Genomic DNA, 19,605 nt, shown 5'->3' with positions numbered 1-19,605 from the left:
AGTGGATGGGATATATTTTAGAGGTGGGATGGTTTTAATGGGGATAGGGAGGTGTTGAGGGGAAGAAAGGAGTCAAAGACAACTTCCAAGTTTTGGGGTGGTACATTCATTAATTCAGTAAATTATTTATTGTGCCCTCTTCTAGTGCCATTTACTGTCAGTTGACATCCTCCTGCCATCTCCACTACCCCTCTACCACCCTGGCCCAAGCCACCACCTTCTCTTTCGTAGGTTGCTGCAGTAGCTTTTGGACTGGTTTCTGCTTCTGTCCCTGAAATTCCCAGCTAGGTAGCCAGGGTGACACTTTAGAAACAAGTCAGATCCCATCACTCCTCTACTTAAATACCACTTGAGTAGCCTCCATCCTACATGACTCAAAGTCAGAGCCTTTATAGCAGCCTATAAGGCTTTTGGATCTTCTTCTTCCCCAACCCTCACTGTTTCCTCCCTGTTTCTAAACATGAAGGGCATCACCTAAGTCCAATCTAAGAGAAGAGTTTCAACAACAGCCAAAACAAACGGTCCTAATGGAATAAGATTATTTAGCCTCTGAAAGTAGGAACAACATTAATTTGGTTGTCTAAGTTCTAGTTTATTTGTTTAAAAATTAGCCTCTTCAACTTGAAATACTTGAATCTTACCTTGAAGTACAGGCCAGAGTCTTAAAAATATTATTCTAATGAGAGTAATAACTAACAGACTTACACACTTTCTACTCTCTTCTGTAACCATACCATGTTAGATTTGTGAGAGACTGATCGGTTCAAGTCTATTTCTCAATTTGAAATTCTCTCTTCCACTCTTACTTTTTATTCTCTCCTTAAAATTTTTAATTACTTTAAAATTTTAATACTTTTTCACTTTATATTCTAAGTGACATAATTTTAGCCCATGTACATCTTCATCAATCACCTCAGTTTGTATTTTTGTTTGCTTATTGCATATTAAAATATTCTAAAACTGGGGTCATAAATTCTAAATTATATTTCCACTTACCCATGCTCTCCATATTTATAGGCTCTCTCTCTTCACTATCTAGAATATAATAAAATGATGTCACATTTGCATTTTTGAATCAAATAAATATAATAGTTTATTACAGTCTTTTACCAAGCATCAAAGCACAAAGCACAAACATAAATACACAATGAAGACTTAAACTATTTTATGAATGATTAAATAGAATTTGAAAAAATTATCTTTCTTCACAGAATTCTCTTTTAGTGATATATTTGCTATGGCATTCATTATATGACATTTAACAGGTATTCTAATGAAATGAATCAAGCATAGGAATAAATCTCCATATTTTAAATTCCATTTGTGGTTGACTTTACAACAGCAAAACTATGTCATTATTTGATATGTTAAACCTCAGTCATTTTGGCAGCAAATATATATACAAACACTAGATCCATAAAAATCCCATGAATGAAAAAACAATCCTACCAGGTAACATTTGCTTGGTTTTGGTCCGTTTTGATTTTCTTTGGCCGCCAGAGCTCTTTTGTTTTCTAGATTTTGGAGCCATGGTTCTGACTTAGGCTGCATAAGGAGATAATGTCATTAGTAAATTCTGTGTTATAGTTTCAAATAATAAGCATTATCATTCAGTAAAATGTAAGAATATGTTTTCTAAGCTTTGCCTTTGGTGAAAGCAACATGTGTCTTCACAGGCTGAGTGTTCTGTGACCAAGGGTTTATTGTGACCACAGTCCTACTGATAAGATCTTGCCATGCTGGTGGAGGCTTTCAGCTGAAGCACACGGAAGACACCTGTCAACCTTCTGAGGTCTCAGCCATAAGCCCTGCGGTGGAAGCAGGACAGAGGATGGGGTTCCCCCGCCTCCTGCTGCTGCTCCCATCCCAGGGAGCTGCTGTCTGCTGCCCCATGCCCAGCTCCCCAGCAGCTGCCCCAACAACAAAACAGTCTGGAAGTCCGCAGGCAGGCATAGGCCCATAACATGCATATAGGTACAGAATTTTTTAAATTAACATAATTTAAATAGTGCTTGTGTCCTAGTGTGTGTATGTGTAGCCACTGTCTCCTTGTTTGTGCTGTGAGAGAGTGCTTCCAAAAGTGTTCTGTGGAAATCTTCATCAGCTTTGGCTGAGGTCATTTGCTAGTACATCAAGTCCTCAACATCTCCATGGTCACCCCTGTCTCATCTCGTTAGATTGTTAGGAGCGTGATTTCAGAGTCTGAGCAGCAAAGTTGAAAAATAGACTCTGCCCTTTACCAGCTGAGTGATCCTTGGCAAATTATATACCTTCTGGGTCTCAGCTTATTCATGTTAAAGGGGAATGATAATAATAAAACCTACCTCACAAGATGGTCGTGATGATTTAATGAAATAAAGTTTGGGACGCCTGGATGGCTCAGTCGGTTAGGCATCGGCCTTTGACTCAGGTCATGATCCCAGGGGCTTGGGATCGAGTCCTGCATCGGGCTCCTTGCTCAGCAGGAAGCCTGTTTCTCCCTCTGCCTGCTGCCCCCCTGCTTGTGCTCACTTATTCTCTCTTTGACAAATAAATAAAATCTTTAAAAAATTAAAAAAAATAAAGTTGTATCGTCCTCAACTCAGTCATGTCGGTCAGACTGGTTGCCTCATTTTTTTTTTTTTTTAAGATTTATTTATTTGAGAGAGAGAGCACGAAGCTAGGGACAGAGGGAAAGGGAGAGAGAATCTCAGGCAGACTGTGCACTGAGTGCTGAGCCCGACATGGGGCTCAGTCTCACCACCCAGAGATCACGACCTGAGCTGAAACCAAGAGTCAGATGCTCAACCAGCTGTGCCATGCAGGCGCCCTGGTTGCTTCATTTTAACAAACCAATATAGATTGAAAATTATTTCATAGTCCACAGTCAGAATATCCTATCTTTCATTTTATGCCTCATTCCTTGATTACTAAATCTAGACCAAAGCGTGTGTATGTGTGTGTGGGGGGGTGTTTGTGATTTATATCTTTTACTTCAGATTGTTTGCATGTATTTTTTCAAAAGGTAATAATGATAGCTCACGTTTGTTGAGTGTTTGCTATGTGCCAGGCACAGTCTTAAGTACTTCACATGTATTTTTTATTTAATCTGAGCCACCCTTTTAGATAAGTATTTTATGAATCCTTTTATCTTCATCCCCATTTTATAACATGAAAACAGAGGCCAGGGGGGTACACAAAGTGTGAGCTGTAAAGTCAGGCTGTGAGCCCACCCAGTCTGGCCCCAATGCCCACACTTTTAATCTTCGTACGAGACTGTCCCTTGGCTTTCAGTGGCAACTGGTCACTGTGTTTCATTACAAATGAAATTATTTAAAATCAGTGGCTTTACCTAACAGGAATGATTTTATGATTTAATTAGCATTTTTAAGATTCTGACACCTTGGGAATTTCTACTTCTCAAATATCTAGCAGTGAATGGCTCCGACCCAACTTCCAGCCTGTCAAGTATCCTCCAGCCCTCTTCTCAGCCTCAGTATAATTTCAAATCTTGGACCTAGTCCTTTTTTCAGAAAACTCTTTATCAACTTACCCCTTTTCATATTCTATTCCACCTACATTTGACTTAAAATGCTCAGAACACTCTGGATACCAGCTGGACTCACCCTTCCTGCATATACACACCTACCTTCACCACCACCATCAGCACTATCCATCCCACAAATATTTATTGAGCAACATTGATGCCCCCAAGTTGTTGGTGTTAGCTGTTAGGAATATGGTAGTGAACAAAATAGACAAAACCTTTCCCCTGATAGAGCTTACATTCACAAGGGAAGACAGACAATTCTGGGGCAGGGATATGCTTGGCATATTTAAGAAGACAGCAGGAAGGTCGTGATGGCTGGAGCAGAGTGAGTAAGGGAAGACTTGGAGATGAAGCTGATCGGAGAAGTGACACACCCTAGTACACCAGGGTGTATAGTAGTCAACTCTGCGAGGGTAATAAGTGCCCCACACATCTCAGGGACATACAATGACAAGTGTTTATTTCTTCCTATGTTCTGTATTATGACTGTGAGGGAGCTGCTGCTTCAAGTCTTACTGACTTCAGCAGGTTTTACCTGAGGACTTGAAAGCATGGGTTGCTATTTATTGAGACGGGAGTCCCAGGGAAAGAGCAGACTTGAAAGGGAACGTCAAAAATTCAACTGAAGGCATGTGAAGTTAGACTGTAGAGTAGGCAGTAAACTCTAGGACCGGCAGAATATACGTGCTTAAAAAAAATGAATTAATGTCTCCTTGATGTCCCCTTTCCTTCTGCCATTCTTAGCTTATGCATTTCCAGTCTGAACAAAAGGCTTTTGCTTAAGATCTGTGGAATCACCTGCGTGCATGCTGTTTTCATTTTCTACTGCTGCTCTAACAAAGTAGCAGAAGTTCAGCGTCTTAACTCATATTCATTATCTAATGGTTCTTTAGTTCAGAAGTCTGACATGGCTCTCACTGGGCTAAAACTCAAGCTATCAGCGAGGGTCAGCAAGGCTGTGTTCCACTCTTTCTACAGTTCTAAGGGAGAATTGTTCTTTGCCTTTTTGTACTCGAAGCCACCAGTACTTCTCGGCTTCTGGGCCCTCTTCCTCCATCTTCAAACAACCCAACAGCAGTGGGTTAGATCTTTCTCACAGAATATATCCTGACCTTCTCTTCTTATTCCCACTTCCACTTTTTAAGGGCACGTGAGATTACACTGGGCTCACAGAGATAATATAGGATATGCTCCCTATTTTATGGTCAGCTGATTAGTAATTTTAATTTCATCTGCAACCTTAATTCCTGTTTGCTACATATGTTAACATATTCACAGTTTCCAAGGATTAAGAGGTGCAGCATTGGTGTTCCGTTTGAATATATAGGTATCAATCTAAGACAGTCACCCCTAGAAATAGTCAAAGTAATCACGTATGCTCAGTTCTTTTTGAAGGCTTATAAAATGATTTGTGGGTACCATTTCCAATATTTCTGGGACCATTTCCAATATTCAGGGGAAAACAAAGTCCATTTTCCAGCAGTACATTAGAAAACAGAATAAGCATTAAATGTGTGCTTCCTTACCAGAATAGCTCATTTACTATTTTTTAAAAGATTTTATTTATTTATTTGACAGAGAGAGACACAGTGAGAGAGGGAACACAAGCAGGAGGAGTGGGAGAGGGAGAAGCAGGCTTCCCGCTGAGCAGAGAGCCCGATGTGGGGCTCCATCCCAGGACCCTGGGATCATGACCTGAGCCAAAGGCAGACGCCTAATGACTAAGCCACCCAGGCACCCCCTCATTTACTATTTTCACAAATGTTAACCCCTCTGTCTAAAATGGTGACTAGTGACCAAGGAAAAAGGAAGACCAGGCTGTTCTATAGGCTTTTATTCTTAATTTAAAACACAGTATTTAAGTTGCTAGGCATCGTAGATTTAAAAACTATATTCTCAACTGAAAAGAAAATGATTAGGGGAGTAACTACTTTACATTGTATTTGTGTTACAGGCAAAATTTCATAGCTTATTTTAGTAACTTCAAATAATAGAAAACCTACCAATATTGTGTCTAGAAAACAAATCAGTTTTAATTGAAGATATCAAGATCAAATGAGTAATGTACTCTATACAATTTCAATAAATCCACTTTTTATTCACTGTTTATTTTTTATGCAGATTTTCTTTTAAAAAGCAAATCCCAAATAAAAGATGTTGCTTTAAAATTATGGCAGGTCTTACTAAGACTTTTTGTATAAAATCAATTCCATATCTCATTCAGTGAATGTGCTATACTATATTTTCCAAATCTTTTCCCTACTAAAAGGTCATAAGAATTTTCCAGTACAGACATCGCTTTATTTATTTGTTTGTTTGTTTGTTTGTTTATTTATAAAGATTTTTTTATTGAAGAGAGAGAGAGCACATGGGGTAGGGGAAGAAGAGCAGAGGGAGAGAGAATTCCAAGCAGGCTCCATGCCCATTGTGGAGCCCGACTTGGGGCTCGGTCCCACCACCCTGAGATCATGACTGGAGCAGAAATCAAGAGTCAGACGCTTAGGGGTGCCAGGTTGGCTCAGTGGGTTAAGCCTCTGCCTTCGGCTCAGGTAATGATCTCAGGGTCCTGGGGTGGAGCCCCTCAGTGGGGGCCTGCTTCCCCCCCCCTCTCTGCCTGGTTCTCTGCCTACTTGTGATCTCTGTCTGTCAAATAAATAAATAAGATCTTAAACAAACAAAAAGGATCAGATGCTTAACTGACTGAGCTGTCCAGGTGCCCCCAGACATCACTTTATTGAGATGTCTCTGAAATGCTCACCACATTTTTCCTGTTCTCAACTCTTATTATTAAGAGCAGACGACACGCTTCATCTCTCCTTAGAAGAAAGTTAGACTACTCCAGTAGCTTGTATTACATATGGTTTTCAAAGCCACTATAGCTGATTGAATTTCAAAACAGAATGTGTGAACTATAATACTAATAAATATTTAAGCCTTTCATTTACATATTTTTAACATTAAAGCCACTTATATTCTTTGTAAATTAATCCACCCATCCCAGAATATCTTTTTACTACCAGTGTAACAAAGGACACATTTTTTTTACCTTCCATGTTAGGAGCAAAGGCATTAGGGAGTGACAAGAGAAGTAAGGACTGAGTCAGCTCTCCATGTAATGGTTCAAAAGCTGTGACTGCAGGCCACTGATTTTGAGAGCACTGCGTTCAGAGCCGTCTCTGACCTGGTTCCAAACTAACTTCCAAGACTTGTTCATGACTTTTTATGGTGCTTCTGTTATTCAGGAAGGCAACTACTGCAGGTGAAGGGATGAGTGACAAATGATGATTGACATAAAGCAGTGATATAAACAGTAATTAAGCTTCCTCTCTTCACACTATTTTGCTGTAAAACACACCACCTGTTTACACATTCTCATTTGTTACCTGGATGGATGTGTGGCTTAGGCCTAGCCATGAGATTTTTAATTCTGAGAAGGCCTGTGGAACTGGCACCTTCTCTTCACCGAGGGTCTTCCTTAGAAAGTATTACTTCTCCAGTGTACTTCAATTAGCTGACTTGTCTGGGTGGTCAGGATCTTCTTTTTCTCTTCCCAAAGTATTTGTAAGCTCATGATGCTTGTGTCCCATCTCTTTTAAAAGAGATTTGGGATAAGATCCAGGACTCACATCTTGGGAGCCTGGTAGATGTGTCTCCAAGAACTGCTGCTTCCTGGTTGATCTCCACCAAGACTCTGACTAAGCTTTAAGATTCTGCTCAGCTCTTCAGACATTTTCTGACAAGTTCACAGTACCCACCCTCCAGAGATGAACTGTTCCTACAGTGTTTCCCATTAGTCTACTACTCTGGTCTCTCTCCTTCCAAATAACTTTTACCTCTTCCCAAGATTGGATATTTTACTTACTTAAGTCGATGCTCTCCCTCACTTCTGCCTTTGAAATTTCTCCTGAATTCCATGCCCTCCTCTCCATTGCCTCCTCTGGTTCAGGCCTTCACCATGTCCTCCCATACCAGTAGCTCCTAACTACTTTGTGCCAAGAACCCCTTTGGCAGCTTGGCGAACCCATGCATCAAATAAAAACATGAGCTTACAAGGGAGACAGTTATCAAGCTCTTTTTAAAATTATGATATAACAATTCATGTGCTTATTTATTAACACATTAAATAACATGGCCTAGCAGTGGTTCTAATTACTACCTTGATTTTGAAGAAATGATGAGCATAAATAATACATCTATAATATCCATAAGGTATATGAAAAGAACCGTAACTTCTTTTGGTGATAGTCACACATCCTGCTAATACTGCTATGGTTTGTTACCAAATGCATATATTTCAATTAAGGATTAAGGAAAAGAAACAGGTGATTTTGTTTTTAGCCACAGATTCTCCTCCTCTCACCCCCTGTGTAGGTTATGAACATTCAACTTGCCTCCCTGCCTCTGTTCCAAGCGGAACAGTCACCCACAGGGCAGGCCTTCAGAGTTCTCTTTCTAAAACACAGATCTTAACAAGTCACTTCTGTGTATACTGTGGGATATAATGTGGGTCCCAATTGCTCACAGTGGCATTCTCATCCAGAACTGTACAAATGGAGCTCATTTGAAAAGCAAAGTTTCTAGACCTATGGTGATTCTGCATGTTGGGGTGAGCCTGGGAAGCTGCATTTTAAAAATCACTAGGAGGCCTCTTTGCGCTAGTGGTAGACAGACGAGACTTCGGTAAAGAGGATAGAGTGCAAAAGTGTAAGCTTCACCTTGAACACCCTTCACCGTCTGCCTCATCACGTTCTCCCTTCCAGTTCTAGTCCAGCCTCACAGGATTGCCATCATTCTGTAAACAGTCCCCATCTCCCATCTCCCTCTCTGGGGAGCCCTGCTCCTCTCCATCACTTCTCCCTGCCTTGCGCACATTTCTCTGCTTGCTTAAATCCTACTCATTCCTCAAGGCTCAGCTCCAATGTGACCTCCTCTCTGAAGCCTCCCCAGCTTTCTCACTCTGGCTGAAACAACCTTAGTTCTCCCTGACACTTTCTAATCACGTTCTGTGTAATTATGCCAGGCCTCTGCAAAAGCAGAAGGCTTCGAACTCAAGAGCTTCCTGAACATTGCTGTGAATTCGTTCAGCATGCGGCGTACACCGTGGAGAAGGAGAGAGAAATTACTGAGCAGCAGTTAGGCACCGGTGGTCAACAGGAATTCGATGAGGCCCTTAACTTTCAAAGATGTAATGTTCTCCCATTCATCTTCATTCTTCATCTACTCCAGCCCTTTTCTAACAGTCCCGAAGTCACCTAACAACCTCAGCCCACGCTAATCTCTTCTTCTTTGATCCTCTGTGCCAGAATCATGCTGTTTTCCTCCTCAGGCCTCTATCCGCTCCTCCCTCCATCCGTCATTTACTGAGCTCCTACCGTTGCGCGGCAATGCGCTGGGCAATGCACTGGACGACCTGTGAACGGGTCACAGCGCCCGCCCTCACAATTTCTAGACGGTCTTTAACGGCTCTCTCCCTGCTATTTGTGTCCCCTGGTAAGGCCGGACGTTCTTTGAAATCAGAGAAAGTTTTGTAGCTTTTTGCAGTCTTCACTGCATCAAGCACATCGCTGGCCCCACGAGTGTTCTAAATGCCGTTAAAAGGAGTAAAATACTTGTTTTCCAAGCCTCCTTTCCCATTCAGACCTTCCCTTACCTGAGACTGCTAACGGACGGGAAAAGAAGCCTCTTTGCAGTACCCTGGAGAAAGCTCCTCTGGGAGCTGGGGATGAAAGTTTGACTCTCTTCGCAGAAAAACAGGTCCCAAGAGCTCCAACCGCAGCTGCCCTGGCAAGCTGTTGCTATGACACAACCGTTGCTAAGAGGAAAGAGGCGGCTCCTCTGCTGAGATTGACAGAACACCACCACCAGTACAGTGTCCACTCTCCAGCCGTCTCTTCAAGAGCATACTTATGATTGGCTGCTATCATGCTGACGTCATGCAACTTGAGCCGCGGTGAGGTCCGGGAGTTTTCCACTGGCAGGGAAGGAGTTGTGCAATCTAGATTCGTGTATAAGAGGGCGGTGGCTTGGCTTGACCCCAGGACCCACAGCCACGCTTCGCACCCAAAGATGCGACAGAGCAACAGTACCCAAAGATGAATCTTTCTAGAGCGTGGTGTCTAGCAGTAGGGAGTGAAGGATGATAAGAGGATCGCTGGCTTAAAATCCCTTGGGACAGCTCTGCTTACCCATTGGCAGTGGGGTCTGGGGACAATGCCAAAAACCTGTCCTAGATTCCAGTGTGAAGGAGATAAAATCTAGTTGGATTAGATGTCGTGAGTGTCCCGGAATTCTGATGTGTTACATTTTCCTCTTGCCAAAGTAATTTTTGTATAGTGTCACTCATACCAGAAGTCTCAGGGGAGGAGGATTAAATCCCTTAGTAACTCTGTTGTTCATTCTATCGGTGGTTATGGGTCCTATGGGATTCATACAGTGAAGCTCATCTCCCTGAACGTTGTTTATCGTTTCCTCTAAAGAATAATTAAAACTGCCTAATTTGTAAGCTGGCAGAATTTAATAAAGTATGCAATTGACTGCTGCAATTATTCCAAATTAATTTTTACAACCCATTTTAAATGAAAATATTTAATTGAGAAGAGGCTTATAGATTCACGATATATTTAATATATGATCCTAAATAGCATGACTTGACATGATGTGTAGAAAGATCACGTTTATTCTTTAAAATTTCTGAAGAATTTGTGTTTGCAAAATGCAAATAAATTTTACTGAAGAAATCATTTTTTTAAAAAAGGAAAAAAAAAAAAAACCTGGAAGGAGGACTTACCAGTCTGACATTGTGACAACCTTTTCCCAGGCTCTTCTATTCCCTGACACCAAAAGGTTAGTTTTCCCTGGGCTCAGTGCCGAGTCTTCTTTTCTTATTCTGCACCTTGCTGGTGGCATAGTCAGTCCCCTTAGCTTTAGCCATCGTGCAAAGCACATCAGTGACGTCCATTTCTATATTTTCAGCCTCATACATCTCTCAGATTTCATTCAGAACTGAATTTCTATCAACTACTGGATACTTCCAAATGCATCTCTCACTTAGTTCATCATGTTTAATAGTTGCCACATGAAGATATTGAATGAATAATTCCTGTATCACAGGCATCACAACTCAGCAGAGGCAAAAGTCAGTTCATTGTCTTTCAGATATCATTCAGATATTTTTGGAAACTTTATTCCTCTTTTATTTTCTACCTTAGGTAAAAATATTCACTGTCCATTGGTCTGCAAGCAAGAAATCTGAGAGTCATGCCTGACTCCTACTGCTCACAGTAAACAGGTCACTAAGTCCTGTCATTTTCCTTTCCTAAATTATCTGTCAAATAGTTAATCTCTTCTTAGCCATCCTCACTGCCTCTGCCTTATCTCAGGAAGGCCTCATTTCTCACCTACATGGTGGTAATAGTCTCTTGATTCTTTTTATTTCCCTCTTCTTTATATGCCAAGTTGCCACAGCATTCTACAACAGAGATGCAATCTGGACATCAGCTTGCTTAAATGTTTTCAATTTGGCATGTGAAACCCAGTACATACAGGGTTCTGAAAGATGCCTTAAAGATTCCTCAAGTAAAACCCCTAAGAGCCGAGGGGCTTAAAAACACAGGGATTGGTGATAATAGGCTGATGGTAAGAGAGTTACAGCTTGAAACAGACTTCTGAAATTCAGGCATATTTGTTTCATATGAAGAACTCATGGAAGTTTTTGCATTCTTCTTCCCAGATGTGTTCATGTTTGTTTTCTTTTCTAAGATGTCTAAAATCCCTATTCAATGTTGTATGTCAATCATATTCCAATAGAACTGGGGAAAATGTCTAAAATCACTATTTACTAAAATTGACATAAAGTTGAATAAACACAAAGAAGCCCCAGGCAGCTGGGACATGCTTGTCCCGTGGTTTTCCATAGCCCCTGGCATAGTGCTGCATAGGCCCAGGACTTGTCCCAGGATGAGAGGCAGAGCTCTGGTTACACAGAGCTCTCTACTACTGCTCCCTCGATCTGCCATGCCCTTTAATAGCTGCATCTGTTCATCCCTCTACTTCTATCTCCACCTCTATCTTCATCTTTGTTCAACACCCAGCTCAAATATCACCTTCTCTGCAAAGCCATCCAGGTACCCAAAAGAATGAGTCACTCTTTTCTCTGGTTTTCCACTATAGCAAGTAGGACACTGTGTTGCAATGACTTGTTTATATGGATGGCTCCCCCACTGGGCTTCAGGACTCCCCCATTGGAGTTGGTATCCCTTTCCTTCTGATCTCCGTTGTTTAGCACAGTATCTGACATGGGTATTTAGTAAAATATATGTAGAATTATTTAATTGATTGACTGTTCTTGAGAACCCATCTAGAAAAAGCTACCTAACAGAAGTGTCTTTGCTTTCTTCCAAAGAATTTCCTTTTCTTAAAATCATAATCCGTGGCAGTCAGATTTAAGCAAATAAAGACTATAACCTTGTGATTTGGATGAGACATCAAGACTTTCTGTCACATTTTTCTTTAGAGACACCGTAAAGGAATGACCACTGGGGGAATGAGTCATAAGCCATGACACTGAGAAAGTTAGAAATTAAATGGAAAATACTTAGTAATCTTTTCATGTTGCAAATTTAAGTTACAAATGATTGACTGAACATCTGTTCTTTCATGGGAGTGCTCAGGAAATGAAACATCCCCATGGTGGCTGATAAACAATTATGTGCTTTCCAGGGGATGCTGAATTAAATTTGCTTAAAATTTGAAGATATTTAAAAATTAGTTTCAGTTTTAATAGTTGAGGGAAAATGTAATGAGTCAAGAATTTGTAGTCGAAAATACTTCTCTGATTATTTAAGGACATCTTGATAAGTTTCAGAATGGATTTATAGAAAGGTAATCTGACAAACTAGATATGAGGTGGCTCTTTACTAATTATTATTTTGGTGAATTACTCCCCCACCCCTTTTAAGAATTTTTTTTTTTAAGAGTTAAGTTAATTCAGAAACTAGGGGTTGAGGATTCTGAATAGGAGTCATTATGCTTTTTTTTTTTTTTTTTTTTTTGCCTGCGTCAGTATGCCTAGGAGGGAGAAAGGGTCGCAGGCAAGGAAGGGTCCAGGTTTGAATCCTAAACTACTGGGATTCAACATGTTCCAAACATGCTTGAGGAAACTATCACAACCTGTTGCCTGAGGAACTGAGGAGCGTCCTAGTAGACTACTCAGCTTCCAAAATGAAGAAACACAAGTCTGACCTGGGCACAAAGCTTTTGCTTTTGGAGGAGAGGACCAGTTGTGGCAATTTTAGAAAAAAATGAGGTAAGACTTCAAAAAGAAATTGGAGTATGTGTCACACTAAAGTGAGGAGATTGGCATTTCTGATGACTTCTACACAGAATAGCTTGAGTCTAACAGGGACTAGAGAGGATTAGCCCCCTCCCTCCCATCCCCATCAGAATGGCTGGTAGGCTGTGGGCAGCAGATGTCCCTGGAAGAACCAAGGCAGGAACTGAGGAGAAAAATATGAGGCCATGTGGTAACAGACTGGTCTTATTTGTGGGTATAGATGAGACTCCATTCTCTACACCCAGAAAGAGTTGGTGGTGGAAGAGTCTTTGGTGGTAATAGTCCTACAGTATCAACGGGCATCTAGAGCCAGTGAAATATCAGTTCTAGATGTGTAATGAGTATTACTGTTAGGGCACTATAAATATTTTTTAAAGTGGGATCATTCAAATAATACCATCCTTGAAGTTAAAAAATTATGTTGGAGGCTTAATTTGACACTTTCTGGATAAGTGACATCAGACAAACTATTAAACTCTGTATAGCTCACTTGTCCTTCTGGAAACTCTGGGATGACAAATCTTTCCTCAGAACCAACCAGATAAAGGTTGAGAGCAAACACATTACTGCCATATGGGGGCATTTCCCAAAAGAGATAACACTTCACAGTAGTGAATTGGAAGTAGATTGTCAGTCTAACTTTCCACAAGGGACTTCTTCCATACCCGGAGAGAGAGAAAAGTGATTCTTCTCTCCACCAAGAAGACAGCTTTCGATTTGAAAGAAAATCTGTGTTGAATATTTTTGTCACTGGGTGCAAATTACAAGGTTTAACCAAAAGGTAAAGCTCCCATCTCTGGGTTCACCCAGCTTGAATGTTTAGATTTTGAACAGTTAAAGATGCTCTCTAGAAGTTATTTGGTTTGGAAAATTGTGTTTAATAAGTTATTTCAAATGTGAAGAAAAAAATATACATGTTTGTTAACAGAAATCAGTTTTTGCTTTATTCCGTTAGATATACGGTGAATAAAGTTTTAAAGAATATTGTTAGTATGAAGGGATGCCTGTCCAGACTGCCCACAGATCTTAATCTGTCCCTTCTCTTTGGCACTGCCACAAAAAAGGCCACATAGTGACTCAAATGTGGTACATCCTCAATGAATAGTTGTTGAATCAGAATTAATCTTAAATTCAGTTCAATTTATAGACATTACCTACCTCTGCCCTTTGGTGATGATTAAAAGTAGATTTGGATATTCAATGATCTAATAGACAGTTCTACTTGAATGTCTAATACAGGGTCATCTAAAGTATGGCCTCTCCAATCACAGCCAGCCAGGAAATATTTGTTATTAGTCCACTAGTCCATGAAAAATTTCCACCCATCTGCAACAAAAGTACAGAAATAAAAAGTACTTGAAAACTTTAATTTGACAGAGTAACTACTTATGTTGCATACAAACAAAACTGAAGTTTATATTTTAAATGTCTTTATTTCATTTTCTAGCAAATTATTTGTGCTGTGTACTATGGAAGTATTGGTCTTTGAGAGAAATGGAAACAAAACAAAATTAAGTAGCCTCCAGCAGTCTGAAAAGCACTGAATAGACCTCTCAAACACTTTCAAAACCAACTCCTGTTTCTCCCCCACCGAGGTGTTGGTCCTGCAGTCAGCTTCTCCTCCACTGATGGCAATTCCATCTTTATGGCTGCTCAGGCCAACATCTGTGAGTCATCCTTGACTCCTTTGCTTTCATCTTTCATGCTTTGGGGACATATTTTTTCACTGCAGCCAGAGGGATACACTTTTAAAACATAAGACAAATCGTGCCCGTCCTCTCCTTAAAACCGTCCATTGGCTCCCATTTCATGCTACATGAAAGCCCAAGTCCACACAATGGCCTCCGGTTGTGGTCCAGCATAACCTGGCCCCTGTTGCTAGCCTCATTTCCTACCAGTCGCCTCTGTGGCTCCCACTGCTGTGTACACACTGGCCTCCTTGGAGTTGCTCAAACAGACCAGGCACACATCTGCTTTACACTGGCTGTTCCCTCTGCTGGAATACTGAAAGCAGATAGCTTTCAAGTTTTTGCTAAAATGTTAACTTCTCAGTGAGGTCTATCTCCACCCAATTGATAATGGCATTTTCTCAACATTCCTCCTTCTCCTTTCTCTGATTTGTTTTGTTTTGTTTTGTTTTTTAAGATTTTATTTATTTATTTGAGAGAGAGAGAGTGTGTGTGCGAGGGGAGGGATAGAGGGGGTGGGAGAGAATCTCAAGCAGACTTACTGCACTGAGTATGGAGCTCACAATGGGGAGTAGGAGGGATATCTCATGACCCTGAGATCAAGACCTGAGCTGAAACCAAGAGTCAGGGACTTAACGGACTAAGCCACCCACGTACTCCTCTCTGAGTTATTTTCCCCCCCCACAACATTAATTGCCTCCTAACACAGTCTATAATTAATTTATTATGGTCATTGACTATTTTTGTCCACTGAAATATAAACTCTGCAAGGGCAGAAATTTTTGTCTTTTTTTTTTTTTTAAACTGCTGAATCCCCAATGTCTGAATCTCTGCCTGGCGTATAGATGATACACCATATAATATTCAATAAATGACTTGGAACACTGCTTTGGGGAATAATTTGGAAGTACCTATTAAAACTGAAAATGTACATATCCTATACTCTAGCAATTCTACTGCTGGATATTCACCTTAGAGGAACTCTTACATATGTGTGTGAGGGAATGCTTCATAGATGTTTACTGCAGAATTTCTTTGTAATGGCTAAAGACAGAAATAACCTAAATGTCCCTCAGTAGGATAATGGAAGGTGTTTTGCTTTAATCCATAAATTACCATAAAGCTGCCAAAATAAACAAACTTGCATGGATACAGCTCAGAACCAAAACGGTGAGGTAAACGTTAAAGATTATGTGCAGAGCAATGTCATCGTTGTGAACAAAAACATGATGCACAAATTATTTCATATCACAAATGAACTGTTGAGATGATTTCCACCAATTCATGACGGAAGGTTACTTGTGGGGATAGAGGTTAACTTTATAATGTTTTGTTTCTTGTAAAACAAAAAGACTGGAAGTAAATCAAATGGCATGTAAATGTGTTGAATTTGGGGGCTGTGAGGGGCAGAGGGAGAGGGGCAGAGGGACAAGGAGAGAGAATCTGTAGTGGACTGGGTGCTGAGCACAGAGCTCAACATGGGGCTTGATCTCACAACCCTGAGATCAGTGACCTGAGCTGAAACCAAGAGTCAGACGCTCAACTGACTATGCCACCCAGGTGCCCAATCAGTAAACATTTTAATTTTAAAAACAAAGAAGGAATTAAGGGGGAAAGAAGATGAGTGATACAGATATAAAGAGAAAGGTGAAAAATATTTGGGGTTAACATATGTGTGACTTAACACTCAGGCTACCTGAGACTTTCAGCTAGGCTCTGTTACACTGAAACAGAATTTTTTATACAGTGAGAAGACAAAGGTGTGAAAGAGCTCTCTTCAACCCATCAGATGCAAAGAACGCTGTAGAGTTTCATTGGTTATTGTGGTAATGTTTCCCGATGCCCAACAAATATTAACCTTTGGGATTCAGGATCAAAAACAAAAAAGAAATTCCTAAAATTGTGTTGTTTTGTATTTTTCATAACACTTTATTTTTATGTTTTTTAAATATAATGAGTAACCATTATAATGAACAATGAATCATTTTCCTGCATAGGGTGATACTAAAAGTTCCAGAGCTTTCTTTCTGTTTAAAAAAAGATAATAATAAAAGCATGATTTATTATTATTATGAACCAATATATTGGACAAGATTGTATATTTCGTTACATGCAACAATGTTCACTATCACAGACATTTCATAAAATAAAATAAATTCTAAATAAAAATCATTTTTAAAATAAAAAAATTTAATACTTAAAAAGTTATTCTTCAAGTGATAATTTAAAACACGTAAGACACTAATTGTCTTATTCAATGGATTTGATCTTTGTTTTGTGACAAATATTCCAGATAAGGAAAAATTCCTCTTATTTGTGTTTGATACTGGTTTAGCTGTTAGAAGCACTTCCAAAACATTACCAGATCAGGCATTAGGGCATATACAAGTTCATTTACTTTATTAGCAATAAAAATATTTTGTCTGTTCTATAAAGAACTATATCTTTTAGTAAATAGTCAAACACTGGAAATTGCAGCAAGTATGATTAGATAATAGTCAAATAATGTAACATTTGGATCTCCTAGCAAGATCAGCAGTCTTAAATAGAAATATGTTGACACTGCCAAGTTAGGGAGTTATTTTTCCTTGCAAAACGTTATTTCTTGAAATACCATGCCATGTATTCTATGTATATAAGCATAGTCATGTTTTTTTTTTTTAATTTCTTTTCAGCTTAACAATATTCATTGTTTTTGCACCACACCCAGTGCTCCATGCAATCGCGCCCTTTCTAATACCCACCACCTGGTTCCCCCAACCTCCCACCCCCCACCCCTTCAAAATCCTCAGATTGTTTTTCAGAGTTCATAGTCTCTCATGGTTCACCTCCCCTTCCAATTTCCCTCAACTTCCTTCTCCTCTCCATCTCCCCTTGTCCTCCATGCTATTTGTTATGCTCCACAAATAAGTGAAACCATATGATAATTGACTCTCTCTGCTTGACTCAAGCAGTTAAGCATAGTCATGTTAATTTTATTTGCAAGAAGTACTCACCAGGCAAGGCCATGAGCACACCCTTATAATATGACAACAATAACAAGCAAGATTGATTAGCTCCTAACTGGTGCTTTCTGATGTGCTCCTGTCATGCTTTCCAGAAATGTTGACCTTAATCTTTGACTCTGCCTGTCAGCATTTCCTGTCTTCCTTTTGACTTGATGTCAGTATATTCTTTTGAACCAATATTATTATGTTGAATGTTAAGGTTTAATTTTGCCCTCTACATTTGTTTGACATCTTTGTCAAAAATCAATTGACTGTACACAGAGATAAAAAATAAAAAGTACAGCATTGGGAAAATAGTCAATAATTTTGTAATAACATTGTATGCTGACAGATGGTGACTACACTTACCATGGTGAGTACTAAGTAAGATATAGAATTGTGGAATCATTAGGTTGTACACCTGAAACTAACATAACATTGTGTGTCAACTACATCTCAATAATAAAAAGGGAAACGTAACAAAATACCAAATAAGGGAAAAATTTATTTCATATTAAAAAAGCAAAAGAGAAGAAAGAAAATAAATAAATTGACCATATGTATGTGTGGATCTATTTCTGGATTCTCTAGTCTGTTCCATTGTTTATATATATTTTATGTCTCTTTTCATGAATACCAAACTGTCTTCCTTATATACGTTTTATAATAAGTCTTGAAATCAAGTAAGATAAATTCTCCAATTTTGTTTTTATTTTTAAAAATTATTTTGGGGTATCAGGGTGGTTTAGTTGGTTAAGTGCCTGCCTTAGGCTCTGGTCATGATCTCAGGGTCCTAGGATCCAGCCCCCGCATCACACTGGTCTCCTTGCTCAGTGGGAAACCTGCCTCTCCCTCTCTCTCTGCCATCACTCCCCCATTTGTGCTTTCTAGCTCTCTGTCAAATAAATAAATAAAATCTTTAAAAAAAATAAAAATAAAAATTGCTTCGTTTATTCTTGGCTCTTTGCATTCACATATTAATTTTATTTATTTATTTGAGAGAGAGAGAGAGAATGAGAGCAGGAGTGTATGTGGGGGAGCAGATGCAAAGGAAGAAGCAGGCTCCCCACTGAGCAGGGAGCTTGATGTGGGGCTGGATCTCAATCCCTCTAGGCCCTGGGATCATGACCTGAGACCAAGGCAGCCCCTTAACTGACTGAGCCACCCAGGCGCCCATACATATTAATTTAAGAAACATATTGTTAATTTTTGCAAAAGAGTTTTCTGGAATTTTGATTGAGCTTGGGTTGAAAATATAAATGATTTTGATGAGAGTTGATATATTACTAGTGTTGAGCTTTGCAATCTATGAACACGGTTGATCTTCTCATTAATTTAGATCTTCCAAAAATAAAAAAGATCAATATTTACAAGCAGGTAAAATATGCCAGGCACAGTAGTGGGTGCTTTACATGTATATTATTAAATAAAATTTGTCATTCTTTTCATTAGATTAAACACAGAAGGAAATATGGAGGGGAGAGGCTCAGTAATTCTGCACAGTCAGTAAGTGGAATTAAAGAGAATGTGAGCCGCATTTGTCAGATTCAATTTTTTGTTCAGTTTGCTTAACTTGGCTCCAGCAAGGGTTGACTGTGGGCCATCATTTATGCCTGTGAACCTCTCCAAAGTTCAGATTGTTCTTGAACAATCAAGCACTTCAAACTCCCACTGTTGTGAGAATCCTCACTGTTATGGTAAGGAAATAGTGTTAAATCACGTGGAGGCATACAGGCATTAGAGATTAAATTATATGTTCCAAATTACACTTAAGAATCAAGTGTGCCAATTGCATGCCTTTTAATATTTAGCATGTTCAAAGCACCTGGAATTCAGGTTTATGAACAACATAAAATTCCTGTACCCCATTGCAAGAAAATCTATTTCTATTTATAAATTATCCAAGTAAACTGGTTTAGGAATTTAAAAAGGTCTTATAAAACATCTGACAGCGGGGCACCTGGGTGGTTCAGTGGGTTAAAGCTTCTGCCTTTGGCTTGGGTCATGATCCCAGGACCCTGCGATCGAGATAGAGCCCCACATCCGGCTCTCTGCTCCGCAGGGAGCCTG

At 39.7% G+C, this 19,605-nt stretch overlaps 1 protein-coding gene across 2 annotated transcripts in view; it reads right to left on the bottom strand.

The window, feature by feature from the left end:
- The window catches only part of WDR63 (WD repeat domain 63), a 66,908-nt gene extending 57,533 nt beyond the window's left edge, over nucleotides 1-9,375 (bottom strand). Inside the window, exons 1-3 of one of the 2 annotated variants that reach the window (XM_032870276.1) lie at nucleotides 9,180-9,375; nucleotides 1,450-1,545; nucleotides 997-1,035 (exon numbers count right to left, since the gene is read on the bottom strand). In XM_032870276.1, the coding sequence (XP_032726167.1) occupies nucleotides 997-1,035; nucleotides 1,450-1,531 (121 nt within the window). In that variant the 5' untranslated portion in view covers nucleotides 1,532-1,545; nucleotides 9,180-9,375. Of the gene's footprint in view, nucleotides 1-996; nucleotides 1,036-1,449; nucleotides 1,546-6,912; nucleotides 6,996-9,179 lie in introns of those variants that run through there. The other variant, XM_032870277.1, reaches the window with a different exon arrangement.
- Nucleotides 9,376-19,605: the final 10,230 nt, after the last annotated feature.

This window comes from Lontra canadensis, unplaced genomic scaffold, assembly GCF_010015895.1.
Source record: "Lontra canadensis isolate GAN:19392208 unplaced genomic scaffold, GSC_riverotter_1.0 scaffold40, whole genome shotgun sequence".
NCBI classification, from domain to species: Eukaryota; Metazoa; Chordata; class Mammalia; order Carnivora; family Mustelidae; genus Lontra; species Lontra canadensis.
The sequence above is the reverse complement of the archived record's forward strand: the minus strand, read 5'-3'. Positions and strand labels throughout refer to the sequence as shown.